This window comes from Musca autumnalis, unplaced genomic scaffold, assembly GCF_047663935.1.
Source record: "Musca autumnalis isolate F117 unplaced genomic scaffold, ASM4766393v1 scaffold_4, whole genome shotgun sequence".
In the NCBI taxonomy this organism is placed as follows: domain Eukaryota; kingdom Metazoa; phylum Arthropoda; class Insecta; order Diptera; family Muscidae; genus Musca; species Musca autumnalis.
The window spans coordinates 69,633,158-69,650,166 of record NW_027411977.1 but is presented as its reverse complement, the minus strand read 5'-3'; the positions used below and the strand labels follow the sequence as shown (position 1 = coordinate 69,650,166).

Here is a 17,009-nt window from a genome sequence, read left to right as displayed (position 1 = left end):
TCGTATGAGATGCCAAATTTTCTACCTGCGAATGTTGTACACGTTGTGTAACCACTATGAAAATTTTCATCTATCAAAATGATTTGGCAACTCATATGTAAATTTTTCATTTAGGGAGCGCTCTATTTGATACGGCATTCTCGTATGTAAACATAAATTTATCAGCTGTTTTCTGACATTCTCAAACAAAAAATGAAAACAAAATCTTTTAAAAAAGAAAATGGAAAGGTTTGTATATTTAAATATAGTATATTTATATATATACAGTAAAGTAAATAAATGGCGTTTATTATGTTATTTTCAGATCGATTGGTCGAAAGAAATGATTGTTTGGTGGCAAAAACATGAATGCCTCTATAACTCGAAACACCAATTCAGTTTCCTTCAACCAAAATTAAAATTTGCGCAAAATTGCAACTCAACAATACATGTAAATAATGACAAAAACAGCTGTTTTTATATTTTTAGGTTATGTCATACGAAAATAACACTTGCAGGTATGAACGCACAAATTGAAAGTTGTATGGATGACGTCAATTTTGACAAACATAGAGAATGTCGAATGGGTGAAAGAAATGGCAGCTCATATGACATTGATAGATGGTGTAAACAGCCCTTAAAGCAGGAATGTCAACTGTTTTAAGGTAAAAATCGCTACAGACCTATGGTGCGTATGTGGCTGTGGCGATTTTTACCTCGGAACAGTTGCCATCCCTGGTACACACACCTCTGTACTGGCAAATTCTGTTTTGTTTCGTTTTTCTTCGTATACAACCTGAAGTTGGCTGCAGATTTGTTTTTGCATTTTCTTTCATTTTATTTTCTCTGTCGAGAAACAAACAACAGCGGAGACAATTGAAAAAAACCCATTTGGAGGAAAAACTATTTTTTTAAGCAAAAACAATTCGAAATAAGTGGAAATATCAAAATTAAAATGCTATTCAAGGTTTCCTTTAATAATTAATTGTTTTTCACACACGTCAATTTTTACTTTTCATTACAATTTTGCCTTGGCTTTGTTTTTGAACGGCGCAATGAGAAAATGAGTGTGAAGAAGAATAAGAAAAATTATAAAATTGACACAAACATGATTTCCGTGTCTAAACAACAAGGAAATTTTAAAGGAAATTGAGAAGAAAAATTTTCTTTCCAGTTTGAATGTCTAAACACGGTCATATGGAAGTAGATTACAACTTTTGCTACTTTTGCCAGTTTTACCATTTTCAAAAGTAAAGGAACAGACCAAGTGTGTACACTTAAGGGGTGTTTACACTATCTATGAATGTCATATGAGATGCCAAATTCGCTACCTGTGAATACTGTACACATAAGCTTCGTTCCAGAACTAAAAAGTTTTTACACATTTAACACATTTTGAACATTTTTCCCCGAAATGCGTTCCCGTACACCAAAAAAGTTGCAAAATGTTCACTTCTCTTTGAACAAAAATGGCGCTGAATGGCTCTCTCTTTAGAAACTTTTTACACGACAAATTTGGGCGAGCAAAAATGTGCAACATGTTTGCCGCCTTCCGATTGGCTGACACGTCGACTTTGACGTTTGTTCCAGTTTTTTGACGTTTCTGCCATTTTTCCGTTCCCGTACATTTTGGAAAAATGTGTGCGTTGAACTTATTTTTGACGTTTCTCTCTTTTGCACACTTTTCCATTAAAAAAGTACTGGAACGGAGCTATAGTGTGCAGTATATTGCTGTGTTCCAGAACCTGCAAGAAGCTACCATTTTTTACTACGATAACATTTTTTCCTTTATGTTATCGGAAAAAATAGTAAAAATTAGTAGATTAATGCAGTACTGGAAAAGACCATATATCTATAGCTCTGTTCCTTTACGTTCAAGAATCTTCAAGTTTTACCACTTTTTACTCGAAAAGCGTTCCTTTACTTCAGACACCATACAATTCATATGGGAGCAGTTTACAACTTTTACTACTTTTGCCGGTTTAACAATTTTCAAAAGTAAAGTATATCTACCAATGTAGGCAATATGGAGACGTAATTTTATTATATTTTAGCTGGAGTGGACTCACAGAGTAAATGGCGTAACGAAAATCGCCAATATTGGACATATTAGCGAATATATAACGATTGAAAATTTCATGTCATATGACATTTACATATAGTGTAAACTACCCCATAGTCCCGGGCCACACTACAGTAATTTCAAGTCTGTGTTTAGACACAGAAATTTCTCGGGAAAGTAAATTAAGTTTTTTGGGAGAGAGCGGAGAGGAAATAGCTCCTCAATACTCTTTCCTACCCCTTATTGCCTAAAAACTGAATTTACTTTCCCGAAAAATTTGTGTGTCTAAACACGGACCAATGAAATTTTGATATGAAATTATGCGTCTCTAGATCGACGTCCATAGTAGAGTAAAATCATAAAATTGCTGTAGTGGGGAATTCGATCTAAGAACACCTAATTTCATGAAATATTTTTATGAAATTCACGCCAGTGGGGACCGGGACTTAGCGAGTATATAATGATGGAAAATTTCATCTCATATGACATTTACATATAGTGTAAACTACCCCTTAGGAGAAAACAATTTTACCAAAAATGAAGGAAAAAAAGGTAAAGAAAACGAAGATGTGAGTGCGATTAATGTTTTTACGTTCCTTTACGTTCAAGAATCTTCAAGTTTTACCACTTTTTACTCGAAAAGCGTTCCTTTACTTCAGACACCATACAATTCATATGGGAGCAGTTTACAACTTTTACTACTTTTGCCGGTTTAACCATTTTCAAAAGTAAAGTATATCTACCAATGTAGGCAATATGGAGACGTAATTTTATTATATTTTAGCTGGAGTGGACTCACAGAGTAAATGGCGTAACGAAAATCGCCAATATTGGACATATTAGCGAATATATAACGATTGAAAATTTCATGTCATATGACATTTACATATAGTGTAAACTACCCCATAGTCCCGGGCCACACTACAGTAATTTCACTGAAATTTTGATATGAAATTATGCGTCTCTAGATCGACGTCCATAGTAGAGTAAAATCATAAAATTGCTGTAGTGGGGAATTCGATCTAAGAACACCTAATTTCATGAAATTTTTTTATGAAATTCACGCCAGTGGGGACCGGGACTTAGCGAGTATATAATGATGGAAAATTTCATCTCATATGACATTTACATATAGTGTAAACTACCCCTTAGGAGAAAACAATTTTACCAAAAATGAAGGAAATAGGTAAAGAAAACGCATGATGAAATAATAAGGTGACGTAAAACGTCCAGCTGATTGGTTTCAATCTGTCAATTTTTTTGTTATTGTGAATAAATTGTATGAAAACGTAAACAAACATTTTGACATATTGAAGAATTTTCCGCCAAAAATGAGTTGTTGTTGTGCTACTTACGTGACCTGTTAAATAGATCTTGAGAAAACGAAGATGTGAGTGCGATTAATGTTTTTAACAATATAAATTGTGTTATTTGCGTGATTTATATTTTGTGGTCATATGAAATTGTATGCTAGTGTGAACGCAAAAACTAAAAGTGGTGTGGACTTTGACAAAGGCGGAAACTATTTTTGGAGTGGAGTTGTAGTTAATTTCGAAATCTGAACTGGAGTGGGAGGACAATATGAAAAACCCTTGGATGATGAAGAAACTCAATTGCGGTGTCGTAAAATGCAGAGCAGAGGAAGTAAACTCAGTCACGATTAAATGTAATGGAACTTTTTTATAATATGTGTTATAGCACGGTTACACTACAGCTTTTTGCCGGGTTAACCCACTTCAAGAGGATTTATTTGCTTAATCTGCTCAAATCTGACCAGATTTGCCATACAAAAATTAAAACCTCTCATGGCTGGGTTTATTTTAAATCCGGCACAAATCCACCAAAAATACAGTAGTCGTGTTCCTTTACTTGCCTGAGGTTACCAGTTTTTACCACTTTTTACCCGCAAAGTGTTCCTTTACTTTTAAAAGCATACAATTTATATGAGAGCAGTTCACCACTTTTACCATTTTTTGCCACTGTTACCATTTTTAAAAGTAAAGGAACAGACCAAAAAGTTCCAAAAGTTGCAACTGTTTTTGCAACAGAGTTTGTCGTGTTTTACACGTTTACGATTGGTCACATGAGATTTTATGGAGTTAATAAATCTAAAGTTATTTGGAAATCATAAAATTATTTATTTTTTTTTATTAGACACTTTTTAACAAAAAGTACGATTGATACCATGATACAAAAATGTATCCCTGTGTGTAAAATATACCAATATGGGCAAAGAGGGGACGATATCTCATACGAGAAATTGTAAAAGTGTAATACCCCGGTTATGCTTAGTTTACACTTGGCGTCGTTTCGTGATTTCGCGCGGAATCAAACAAAATTTATCATGATTTCGCATACAAAAATGAAATCATCTCATTTCGTGATTTCAGCGAAATCAACATCGAAATCACAGTACACATGATATACAACCCTGTATTTGCATAAAAAAGTACCAAAAGTTGCAACACTTTTCACGTATCACAATAAATAAGGTAGATGGTCAATTGCTGCAACAAACAATTTTAGTATCAAAATTTATAAACAATGTGAAAAAATATTAAATTATTTTGTTACAATGCTATTTTTCATTGTGCTCCCGTACTTTTTAATGGTAATGTTAGAAAAAAGGGCGAATTGTCAAAAATTGCTTCCCCATACAAATTTCTCAAAAAGTACGGAAACGAAAAAATGACAGAAATTGCAAAAACTCCAGCATAAATGTCAAAATCAACGTATCAGCTATCATATTAGATACCAATGAACATACTTGCTGCTAGTTTCTACTAGGCCAAAAGTGCATGGCAGAAAACAGGAGAAGAGGGTGTTATTCGGCGCTATTTTTGTTTGAAGAGAAGTGCAAGTATTACTATATTTCGAATTACGGGAACGCATTTTTAGCACTAAACGAGAAAACTACTGCAAGTGCTAATATTGTGCAGGATCTGAGCACAACTTTTATCTATCAAAATTTATTATAACGATGTCTCAACGATAAAATAATTTTTTTTATTTTTTCATTTGTTAGTACTATACACAAATAATACGATATATAGATAATTTTACTATAATTTTCCAAAGAAAGTTGTAAAATTCTATATTGTCGTATATTTTTGATGATTAATTCAATTTGCAAAAACTTGATTTGAAAATTCATGTTCGATCAGCTGCGCATATGCGTCTACCTTGATCATTGTGATATGTTTGAAATCAACAAAAAATAAGTGTAAACACCGTGGTGTATTACAGGATTTGGTGAAATCCAGTGGATTTTGGAGCGCAAGTGTAAACTTGGCATTACACTATTGAAGGTTAACCCACTGGGTTTAATAGATCCAGTGGGTTAATCTTTGCTGGTTACACTTAGTCCTTGGTCACACTAGATGGTTTCATTGAAACAATTTCATGAAATCCAGGGTTCCTAGGTCGATGCCCATACTAGAACAAAATCATGAAGTTGCTGTATTGGGGAAATCGATTTAAGCATCCCTAAAAGTTTCAATGAAACCACTCTAGTGTGACCTTCGACTTAGGGGTACTTTACACGGTATGTTTTTTACATATGAGTTGTCACTTCTGCCATACAAAATGTATATGCAAAGTGACAACTCATATGTAAAAAACATATCGTGTAAAGTACCCATTAGCATTTCAAGGATATAAACTGTCAGCTGATGTTTGTTTACGTATACATACAAAATAACTAATAAAGACGTGTGTTACACTTTTACAATTTCTCGTATGAGATATCGTCCCCTCGTTGCTCATATTGGTATATTGTACACACAGGGATACATTTTTGTATGATGTATCAATCGTGTCTAATGAAAAAAAAAAAATAATAATTTTATGATTTCTAAATAACTTTAGATTTATTAACTCCATAAAATCTCATGCGACCAATTGTAAACGTGTAAAAAACGACAAACTCTGTTGCAAAAACAGTTGCAACTTTTGGTACTTTTTGAGTATAGTTGGATCTTTTTGCACAAATACCGAATACAACACTGTATTTTTGCCGGATTTAAAATAAACCCAGCCATGAGAGGATTTCATTTTTGTATGGCAGATCTGGTCAGATTTGAGCAGATTAATCAAATAAATCCTCATGAAGTGGGTTAACCCGGTAAAAAGCTGTAGTGTAACCGTGCTATTAGATACATATGTATTTTTATGCCAAGTTTACACTTGCGCTCCAAAATTCACTGGATTTTACGAAATCCTGAAATACACCCCGGTGTTTATACTTATTTTTTTGTTGATTTCAAACATATCACAATTATCAAGGTAGATGCATATGCGCAGCTGATCGAACATGAATTTTCAAAACGAGTTGTTGTATATTTAATTAGTCATCAAAAATATACGACAATATAGAACTTTACAACTTTATTTCGAAAATTACCGTAAAATTAGCTATATATCGTATTAATTGTGTATAGTACTATCAAATAAAAAAATATTTTATCGTTGAGACGTCATAATAATAAATTTTGATAGATAACATTTGTGCTCAGAACCTGCAAAATATTATTACTTGAAGTAGTTTGCCCGTTCAGTGCTAAAAATGATTTCCCGTACTCCGAAATCTAGCAAGACTTGCACTTCTCTTTAAACAATAGCAGCGCCGAATAACACACTCTTCTCCTATTTTCTGCCATACAATTTTGGCCTGTCTGTCTAGGGTATTAGAAACTAGCATCATGTTCGTTGGCATCTAACTACGATAGCTGATACGTTGATTTTGACATTTCTGCTGGAGTTTTTGCAATTTCCGTAATTTTTCCGTTCCCGTCTTTTTTAAGAAATTTGTATGGGGAAGCAATTTATGAAAATTCGCTCTTTTTTCTAACATAACCACTAAAAAGTACGGGAACAAAAACAGCATTTTAACAAAGTAATTTCATATTTTTTCACATTGCTTACAAATTTTGATAATACAATTTTTTGTTGCAGCAACTGACCATCTACCTTGTTTATTGTGATACGTGAAAAGTGTTGCAACTTTTGGTACTTTTTCAGGCAAAAGCAGGGTTGTATATCATGTGTACTGTGATTTCGATGTTGATTTCGCTGAAATCACGAAATGAGATGATTTCATTTTTGTATGCGAAATCATGATAATTTTTGCTTGATTTCGCGCGAAATCACGAAACGCCTTCGAAATCACGAAAAGACGCCGAATGTAAACCAAACATTATTCCATTCATAGAGAAAGATAAATGCTTTGTTCCATAACCTGCAAGAAGCTACTATTTTTTAATACGATAACATTTTTTCCTTTATGTTATCGGGAAAATAGTAAAAATTAGTAGATTCATGCAGTTCTGGAGCAGACCATGGTATAAGTAAAGAGGTACCCAGCAAAAAGTTTGCATCCGCGGATGCAGTTGAATCACTACAAGTGTACGGTACATTTGCCGTTGGAGTACATCTTTTCCTATGAATTCACTTATGAATTTTACAAGAGAGCGCGCAGCTAGGATGCACTCCATTTTGCTTCCACGGCACACAGCTGGGATGCACTCCATTTTTGATCCAAATCACTGCTTAAGATGCAGTGCTTTGGATTGAATTTATATGCGTTCTTCGGATTGCATTTTTAATCAGTCTAAAGATGCAATTAAAATGCAAGCCATTGCAAAATATCCCAAAATAAATAAACTGCATTTATTATTTGTGTAAAACAAGAACACAAAGAACTTTATTATATAAACACAAACTAAAAAAGTTTCCATTAAATTCAATCATATTTGAGCTTACTTCCTCCGTTCTCGATTTAATCCAAGTGCATCTGATTTTCTTTCATCATCCTAAAGTTTTTTATGTTGCCTTTCCATCACTAGCTCAGCTTTCGAAATGGACTCCAACTCCACTCCATTAAAAATTTCAGTCTCGTGAATTACTAATTTTGAATTGTGAATCTCTAAATTTTGATGTACGCTGCACGTCTGAATTTATTGAGTATCTTGATTATAATCGTATTGATTGGGAGCGTTTATTTTCTTTCCTAAGAGACTTTGATTTCAATAATTTTTCTGGTGCGGTTGATGTAAACACAAAGTGTTCCTTATTTTCTAATCTCTTAGTCGACCTTTTTTCTTGTGCGCCAGTTACTAGTAAGAAAATTTATAGTACATCAAATCGTTGGATTGAGGCTAGGGATGTTGTATTTGCCAGGTCGGTTAGAGATTTGGCTTTTTTAGCCTTCCAGTCAAGCTGATGTCAAGAAAATTGGGCTACGTACTGCAAGTACAGGAATAAGGCTAGGACGGTAACGCGCAGAGCTAAAAGAAAATACTACTCCCGCATATTTGCTAACACCAATTCAGCCGGAATGTGGAAAATACTAAAAGATTCGGGGTGTACAGGTCAGGATAATTCAGAATTTAATATTGATGTCAATGACATTAATAATTTCTTTGCATATAGTAATTCCCCTTCCGATATTGATATTGATTTTACTCAATTCACTGAAAACAATTATTTTTCTTTTCGGTGTGTTATGGATGCTGAGATTTCTGAGGCTTTGAACAAGATAAAATCCAGATCGGTTGGTGTTGATGAAATACCCATACACTTCATTAAATTGGTGTATCCGTATATTTCGGACCTTATTCTACAGCTCGTTAAAGGGTTGTTTACACCAACTATCAATGTCGTATGAGATGCCAAATTTTCTACCTGCGAATGTTGTACACATAGTGTAACCACTATGAAAATTTTCATCTATCAATATGATTTGGCAACTCATATGTAAATTTTTCATTTAGGGAGCGCTCTATTTGATACGGCATTCTCGTATGTAAACATAAATTTATCAGCTGTTTTCTGACATTCTCAAGCAAAAAATGAAAAACAAAATCTTTTAAAAAAGAAAATGGAAAGGTATGTATATTTAAATATTCAGTAAACTAAATAAATGGCGTTTATAATGTTATTTTCAGATCGATTGGTCGAAAGAAGCAGTCTTTGAAATGATTGTTTGGTGTCAAAAACATGAATGCCTCTATAACTCCAAACACCAATTCTACCAATTCAGTTTCCTTCAACCAAAATTAAAATTTGTGCAAAATTGCAACTCAACAATAAATGTAATAATGACAAAAACAGCTGTTTTTATATTTTTAGGTTATGTCATACGAAAATAACACTTGCAGGTATGAACGCACAAATTGAAAATTGTATGGATGAGGTCAATTTTGACAAACATAGAGAATGTCGAATGGGTGAAAGAAATGGCAGCTCATATGACATTGATAGATGGTGTAAACAGCCCTTAACTTTATTTTGACTAGTTCTACATATCCACAATTATGGAAAACGGCTCGGGTTGTGCCTATTCCGAAGTCCAAGAATGTTCATGGACCAGATGATCTACGTCCAATATCTATACTCCCTGTCATCTCCAAGATTGTGGAAGTGATCTTAAAAAACCAAATTTTAGAGCATACATCTAGTTTGTTATCTCATACCCAATATGCCTTTAGGCAAGGCCACAACACCACTCATTTACATCTGAAAGCAACAGGTTTTATCCGCCATAATCTGAATGAAAATAAAATAAATGTTTTAGTATCTCTTGACATTTCAAAAGCGTTTAATTCTGTCAATTTTGCCCTTATGGTTACAAAACTAAGGGATAAATTTAATTTTTCATTGGCTGCATGCAGATTGATACTTTCATATCTGAATGATAGGTTTCAGTATGTTGTTGCAAATGGCTATCAGTCCGATATTATTCGTCTTTACAGTGGTATTCCGCAAGGGTCAGTATTAGGGCCACTTTTATTTATTCTCTACGTAAATGATTTAGTGGATTACACCGAATCTGAATGTTGCACTACGTTCCAGTTTGCTGACGATATATTTTTAATATTTACTGGTTGCAATGACAATTTATCATTTCTTGAAAGTACCATTAATACATGTCTTCGTCAATTTTTATGTTGGGCTTCAATAAATTGTCTTACAGTGAACTCGACAAAGACTAAAGCAATGATGTTTGGCATGGTCAAAAATATTTCCCCTTATTTAAACATTGCATTACTTGATAGTAATATTGAGTTTGTTACGCACCATAAAGTCTTGGGTGTTGTTCTTGACAATGAACTCTCATTTGTACATCATATTGATATCTTATCTGGAAAAATTTGGGCTTCGTTAAGGAAAATCTATGCATCAAACTTGTATATGCCGCTTCATACTAAAAAAAATTAGCTCATGCCTTGTTGATGCCTAATATTCTATATGGTTTTGAAATTGTATCTGGTTGTATCGGTATCCACTTTTCTAGGTTATGGAAAATTATTAATGCAGTTGTTCGTTTCGTATATAACATCCCAATGAGATTCCACATTTCGGAACATGTTATGCTAAGTTTACTTTTACGAAATCCACTCGATTTCAACTGTCAATTCCATAGCTCAAACGTCAAATGAAATCTCATCTGGATTTCATTTGACGTTTAACCTATGGATTTGACAGTTGAAATCGAGTGGATTTCGTAAATGTAAACCAAGCTTTAAGCGTTTTTTGGGTTGTTCCTTTAATAACTTCGTTTCTTACCGAAATCTTTTAGTATTTTATAATGTAATAAAGAGTAACCAGCCTACGTCTGTAGCTAGAATGTTTTCGTTTTTCCATTATTCCAGAAACCCACAGGTGATTATAGTCCCTGTTTATACAGGGAAAGTTGATGGGAAAGAAAATTGAGTTTATGGGCAAGGGAGTAGAGAGGAATAAGAGGGGGTACACACACCTCTGTACTGGCAAATTCTGTTTTGTTTCGTTTTTCTTCGTATACAACCAGAAGTTGGCTGCAGATTTGTTTTTGCATTTTCTTTCATTTTATTTTCTCTGTCGAGAAACAAACAACAGCGCAGACAATTGAAAAAAACCATTTGGACGAAAAACTTTTTTTTTTAAGCAAAAACAATTCGAAATAAGTGGAAATATCAAAATTAAAATGCAATTCAAGGTTTCCTTTAATAATTAATTGTTTATCACACACGTCCATTTTTACTTTTCATTACAATTTTGCCTTGGTTTTGTTTTTGAACGGCGCAATGGGAAAATGCGTGTGAAGAAGAATAAGAAAAATTATAAAATTGACACAAACAAGATTTCCGTGTCTAAACAACAAGGAAATTTTAAAGGAAATTGAGAAGAAAAATTTTCTTTCCAGTTTGAATGTCTAAACACGGTCATACCAAGAATTTATAAGGATGTTTATGCAAGATCTTTCTTAGTACGGGTTGCACGGAGTTGGAATGTGTTGCCCAACGAACTCAGAATATTTTCCTATACTAATAATGTATTTAAGAAAAAACTCATTCAATACTTTGCAGCTCGTTAAGAATTGATTCCTTCAAACTATTTTGAACATTGTATTTAAGTTATTATTTGCTAGGACATCTACTTATGTATTTTTAAAATAGTTTTATGGTTGAGGGGCCAAGATAACTAATTTTGAATGTTCAATTACATTCGTACTTAGTATTTTTTTATTAATGAATTAAATTTTATTTGTAATAGAAAATTGTATACGCTCAGGATTGGATTTGTAAGCTGTGTAATATTTTATATGGTCTTATAGGCCTTTTATTACATAAATGGAAATAAATAAATTACCGCAAAAATGTTCGCAACATAAGTTTTTATTTCTTTATTTTTATTTATTTCTTTAATTTATTACACACTCTTCGAAATGTATACACACTCGTTTATCTTTTGAAGAAATTTGTAGGGATCAACCAACTGTTTTTTTCTGCAGGGATATCTACAGCATTTGCTTATTAAATGTATCGAACGGAGTGCATTTTTCATAACTCTGTTGGAGTACATCGAAAGATGTTTTGAAATCATAACTCCAATTGCACAACTTCCAAAATTTTTTGCTGGGTAGGTTTAAATGAAAACAATCTATGGAACCCTTGTTTTCCTGAATTCCTAAGACCGTGTTTAGACATTCAAACTGGAAAGAAAATTTTTCTTCTCAATTTCTTTTAAAATTTTCTTGTTGTTTAGACACGGAAATCATGTTTGTGTCAATTTTGTAATTTTCTTATTCTTCTTCACACTCATTTTCTTATTGCGCCGTTCAAAAACAAAGCCAAGGCAAAATTGTAATGAAAAGTAAAAATGGACGTGTGTGATAAACAATTAATTATTAAAGGAACCCTTGAATTGCATTTTAATTTTGATATTTCCACTTATTTCGAATTGTTTTTGCTTAAAAAATAGTTTTTCCTCCAAATGGTTTTTTTCCAATTGTCTTCGGTGTTGTTTGTTTCTCGACAGAGAAAATAAAATGAAAGAAAATGCAAAAACAAATCTGCAGCCAACTTCAGGTTGTATACGAAGAAATACGAAACAAAACAGAATTTGCCAGTACAGAGGTGTGTGTACCCCCTCTTATTCCTCTCTACTCCCTCGCCCATAAACTCAATTTTCTTTCCCATCAACTTTCCCTGTATAAACAGGGACTAAAACTTCAAAATTAGTAAATACAAAAGCAACAAGTGGGGCTGTTTACAATGCATTTTTTGAGCATTTTATAAAAAACGCGAAACATGAATGAAGTGTCATGGTTTCTCCACATAATCATGTTGTGGATATGGTAAAATGATTGTTTCAATGCAAATCTGGACTGGATTCGGATCGATAGGGCTTGCAGTGCTGATCACGCCAATATATATATCATGGGCAGGAAGTCCATACTTCCCGAGATATAGGCTCCGAAAGTTCAAAAAATCCCTTGGTTCTGACGATATGTTTAGTTTAAATCGACATTTTTTCATATATATGGACAGAAACAAATCTCGGCTAACGCGAACAAAATTTTCCTTCAAACCGAAATTTTTTTATCATCGATCCGAATCCAGTCCGTATATTCAACTTATGCTAAAAAGAACACACACATACACAGAATGGGTATATTGTTTTGAAGTTTTAGGAACACTCGAAAGAAAAAATTTAAATTGACACAAAGCTTTGGCTAACCTTTCTTAAAGCCATGGAGCCATGGTATAAGTAAAGAGGTAGATTTAAATGAAAAAAATCTATAGAACCCTTGTTTTTCTTGAATTCCTAAAACTTCAAAATAAAAGCAACAGGTGGGTTTGTTTACAATGCATTTCTTGAGCATTTTATAAAAAACGCGAAAAATGAATGAAGAGTTAAGTTTTCTCCACATAGTCGAGTTGTGAATATGATAAACTGATTGTTTCAATGCAAATCTCAGCAATTTCTTCCATACAAATGGTCTAAAAACAATTTTAAAAATAATTGAATTTGATTGTTTTTAAAATTGTTTGGCATATTATTCAAACACCACACACACATACACCGTTTGTTTATATTGTTTTGAAGTTTTAGGCATACTCGAATGAAAAAAATTTAAATTGACATAAAGCTTTGGCTAACCTTTCTTATTAAACCATGCATGGAGCAGACCAAAAGTTTGCATTAAGTTTAGAAAACACGTACTATACAACTCTATTCTATTATCATATTCAATAATACCAATTACTGAGTACCATGCAGGTACTCGGTACTCACAATTCTCAGCTGTTCGATTTTTTGTTATTATAAAAAATCGATAACTCAATGCCGATTGCAATCGGTTTATATTTTCCTAAAGTTGAAGTTTTTTTGGTGCTCGCTTTGCAATTGACTTGCAAATAAAATTCAATTAAAATGTCGAAAATATTGAAAGCTGTAAGTGCTGGAGTTATTTTACAATTTGTTATGTATGGTAATCTGTAGATCAAGATGTATCAGACATACTGAAAACCAAACCAGATACGTTTGTTATTGTTATGTCATAAGTGGAGGGGAGACAATGCGACAAAACATTTCTAGAATTCAACGTTTAGTATAACCTTTATCATAAACTAATAACAACGTATTCCATTACAGAGCACTGGTTTAACTGGATTGGCCGTGGGCCACCAATCCCCATCACACATTGTCTGCCTTGTATGGCAAAATCTTAAGAGGCTGTGGCTAAAATGCCACAAGATGCTGCCTACCGTAAATACACCGAACAAATTGTTCAGCAACGTTCCAAAGCCGTTGAAGCTGTAGGTATTTGTTGTTCTATTTTTTATGTATTTTTTAATTTATCTATTTTATGACATTTTCCAGCATAAAGATATTTCCTCTTTGGAGAAGGCTATTGGTTGTGGTCAAGTTGAAGAATTGATTGTCCAGGCTGAAAATGAATTGGTTTTGGCTCGCAAAATTTTAGGCTGGAAACCATGGGAAAAGCTCGTACAACCTGCTCCAGCCAAACAATGGGATTGGCCACCAGCCCAAATTAGTGAACCAAAACTTTAAACAAGTGATTTAGAAAAAAAACTGTTTCTTTTTTGTAGTGAATGAAATTCATTATGAAAGTACATTTGTAAGATTATGTTAATTGCATATTTTCTCCCAAGAATAATATTAATAACTTTGAACAGCATAGTGGAAATTCGAAATGAAAAATAATAAAAAAAACACATACCGTTTATTTGCAAGTAATGTTTTTGTTATATACGTCTTCATACAAATGAAGGCAGTTTAACAAGTACTTGTTTTTAAATTAAGAAAACGAACACTTTTCATGCAGTATTTAGTGAAAAGTGACAAACAGTTGTGATAAAAATGTCTAGGTTTTTGCAAAAATCAGTTGATCGAATTGTTTAAGACCAGATTTACCCCTAGTTTTTGTAAAAAATTTTATTCTACTCACACGAACTGTCAAATTTTGTCGATTGATTTACTCAACTTAGCGCAAATGTAGAGCGCTGATTTTTAAATGAGGAATTCATAACTATATATGGAACTCATCTACGAAAAATTAAGTCTATATGCCTAAATTATTACGAATATAGACGAACGAACAAAAATAAGTAACAAAAACAGGGGGTAAATACATAAATCAAAAATTAACCCATTTAGTTTTACAATAATAACCAAAACTAATAATACTGTGACACAAAATGGAACTAAAAGTCTGGGGGGTGGAAAATTCCTTTTGGAGATAAAAGCCCTTGGTGAGTATATTAAGAACCCAAAAGGAAATTTTCGTCATAGGTCAAGTTTCTGAGATATCGTGTGATGAATTTTTTGATTTTTCCCCTATAATACTTGGGAGAATAATTTCATATCTTTCGTTGGCGTTATTGTAGCTTCTTTTTGAGATTACATGTCTTCAGTCATTCTTCTAACTCAATTTCTTTCGTATCCGTTTCGTCCTTTATTTCTTGAACCGTAGTAAATTGATGAGATTTTGCAACATCCCAAATATTCTACAAAAATGTTGCTCAGAAGATTTTAGGTACGGTTCTCTTTGGCCACCAATCAATATTGTCCCGTTATCATTGTCCTTTTTGATGTTTACTCAGTCTCGGTTCAGAAAAAACTTTGGTTGATTTTTCTGTATATTCGCCTTTGCTTATTTCCCAAGTATTATGTAGACATACCAATTGGTTATTGCTCATGTAGACATCTGGGTGCTTCTGAAGTATTTACCCCAAAATGCTCCTGTAATGAAGAACACGTTAATAACGAATTTTTATGGAGAATAGATCCGGTTAACTCAATTTTTGAACCGGATATTCCGATATTAAAACCTATTTTTGAACCGTGTTTAAGTAACCTATTAAGCTTATATGCATAACATTACAACCTTATAGAGCTGTCAATCAAATTCAGAAGTCTGACCTACGGCATAACTGTCCTTCCGGGTTCGTAATATTATCTTCATCGACTTTCATCGCCAAAAGGCATTTTTTCGTCCCCCAGCCTTTGATCTTTATATTTGCTCGTGGTAGAAAGCGGTTTTTTTGTTCTAGCAACGTTTTAATCAGCGAATTAATTTCATTTGATTGACAACTCTATAAGCTTTGTAATGGTATCCATTGGAGTCTCTGAAGAATATTTCGCGGTTTTACATGAATTTTTACCAAATAAAACGTATAATACCCTTTCCCCATATTAGTGTAGGGGATAAAAATGTGAATGAACCTCCTGTGAGCAAGGGGTGGATCCAATATGAAGATTAATAGTTGGTGTCTTGGCTGAATATGTCAACAGCTAATCATTGTCCATTTGAAACATTTCATCTCACACAATTATTTACTTACATATTGAGCTTGAAACATGGCCTTTATTGATATACAAACATACTCGAAGCTTCTTGATAACAGATACGTTTATCAGTAAAAACAATTTGAGCCTCAATACCAATTCGACAAAGAGATTTTTTAAATTGATTTCAAAATATTAAAATTAGTCTCTATGCACCAGTCAAACATTAAAACACTCATCATAAAAAATGTTTATTACGCCGAAAATTACTATTTTTCCAATATTGCTGCTATTGTCTGTAATGGTATTCATTGCTGCCTCACCAATCCAACAGAACAACTCCATTACAAAGGTATTACGTGAAAAACGTCAAATTGACTTGACCATATCTGCCGAACACGATGAACAAGAAGATGAAACTGAATTGGCCTTAGAAGCGATTGCCAATTTATATCGCAGTCCAGACGGTAGAACACAAATCGATGGTTCAGCCAAGGTGATACATCGTTCGAATTCATTACAAAATGGTAATAACCGTTATTCGGGATCAATACATATTCATCATGACTATAGAAAACGCAAGTAATAATTTGATCTCTTAAGGTCCTGGCACCGATTGGAGACTGGGCGTACGTGTAACATTTACATAAGCATAATTCAGCAAGATTTGGCGGCGTATTACTTCCTATGTTCAATATTTTTCATAATTTATGTATTGACTTGCTGAGTGTTTTTTTTGAGAAAGTTGTGATAAACTTTGTGAACTTCTGTGTTCTACTTTAAGATGATTTGTTCTGTTGTTGTTTTTTTTAATTGTAATGAAATATATGTATGTTTCGTGTGTATTGCTTTATTTTTATAATAATAATTCAGTTGTAAAATTTGCATATAT

The 17,009-nt window shown here is 33.2% G+C and overlaps 2 protein-coding genes across 2 annotated transcripts; both read left to right on the top strand.

The window, feature by feature from the left end:
* The first annotated feature begins 13,723 nt into the window (after positions 1–13,723).
* On the top strand, positions 13,724–14,562 carry ND-13B (NADH dehydrogenase (ubiquinone) subunit ND-13B). The gene is given in 5 exon segments (XM_073987550.1): positions 13,724–13,759; positions 13,961–13,987; positions 13,989–14,039; positions 14,041–14,124; positions 14,189–14,562. Coding segments are annotated over 5 exon segments (375 nt in total). The 5' UTR covers positions 13,724–13,738; the 3' UTR covers positions 14,381–14,562.
* A 92-nt stretch (positions 14,563–14,654) lies between these two features.
* On the top strand, positions 14,655–16,985 carry LOC141404191 (uncharacterized). The gene is made up of 2 exons (XM_073987551.1): positions 14,655–16,644; positions 16,721–16,985. Exons 1-2 carry the CDS (start codon positions 16,365–16,367, stop codon positions 16,765–16,767), a joined length of 327 nt encoding a protein of 108 aa, XP_073843652.1. The 5' UTR covers positions 14,655–16,364; the 3' UTR covers positions 16,768–16,985.
* Positions 16,986–17,009: the final 24 nt, after the last annotated feature.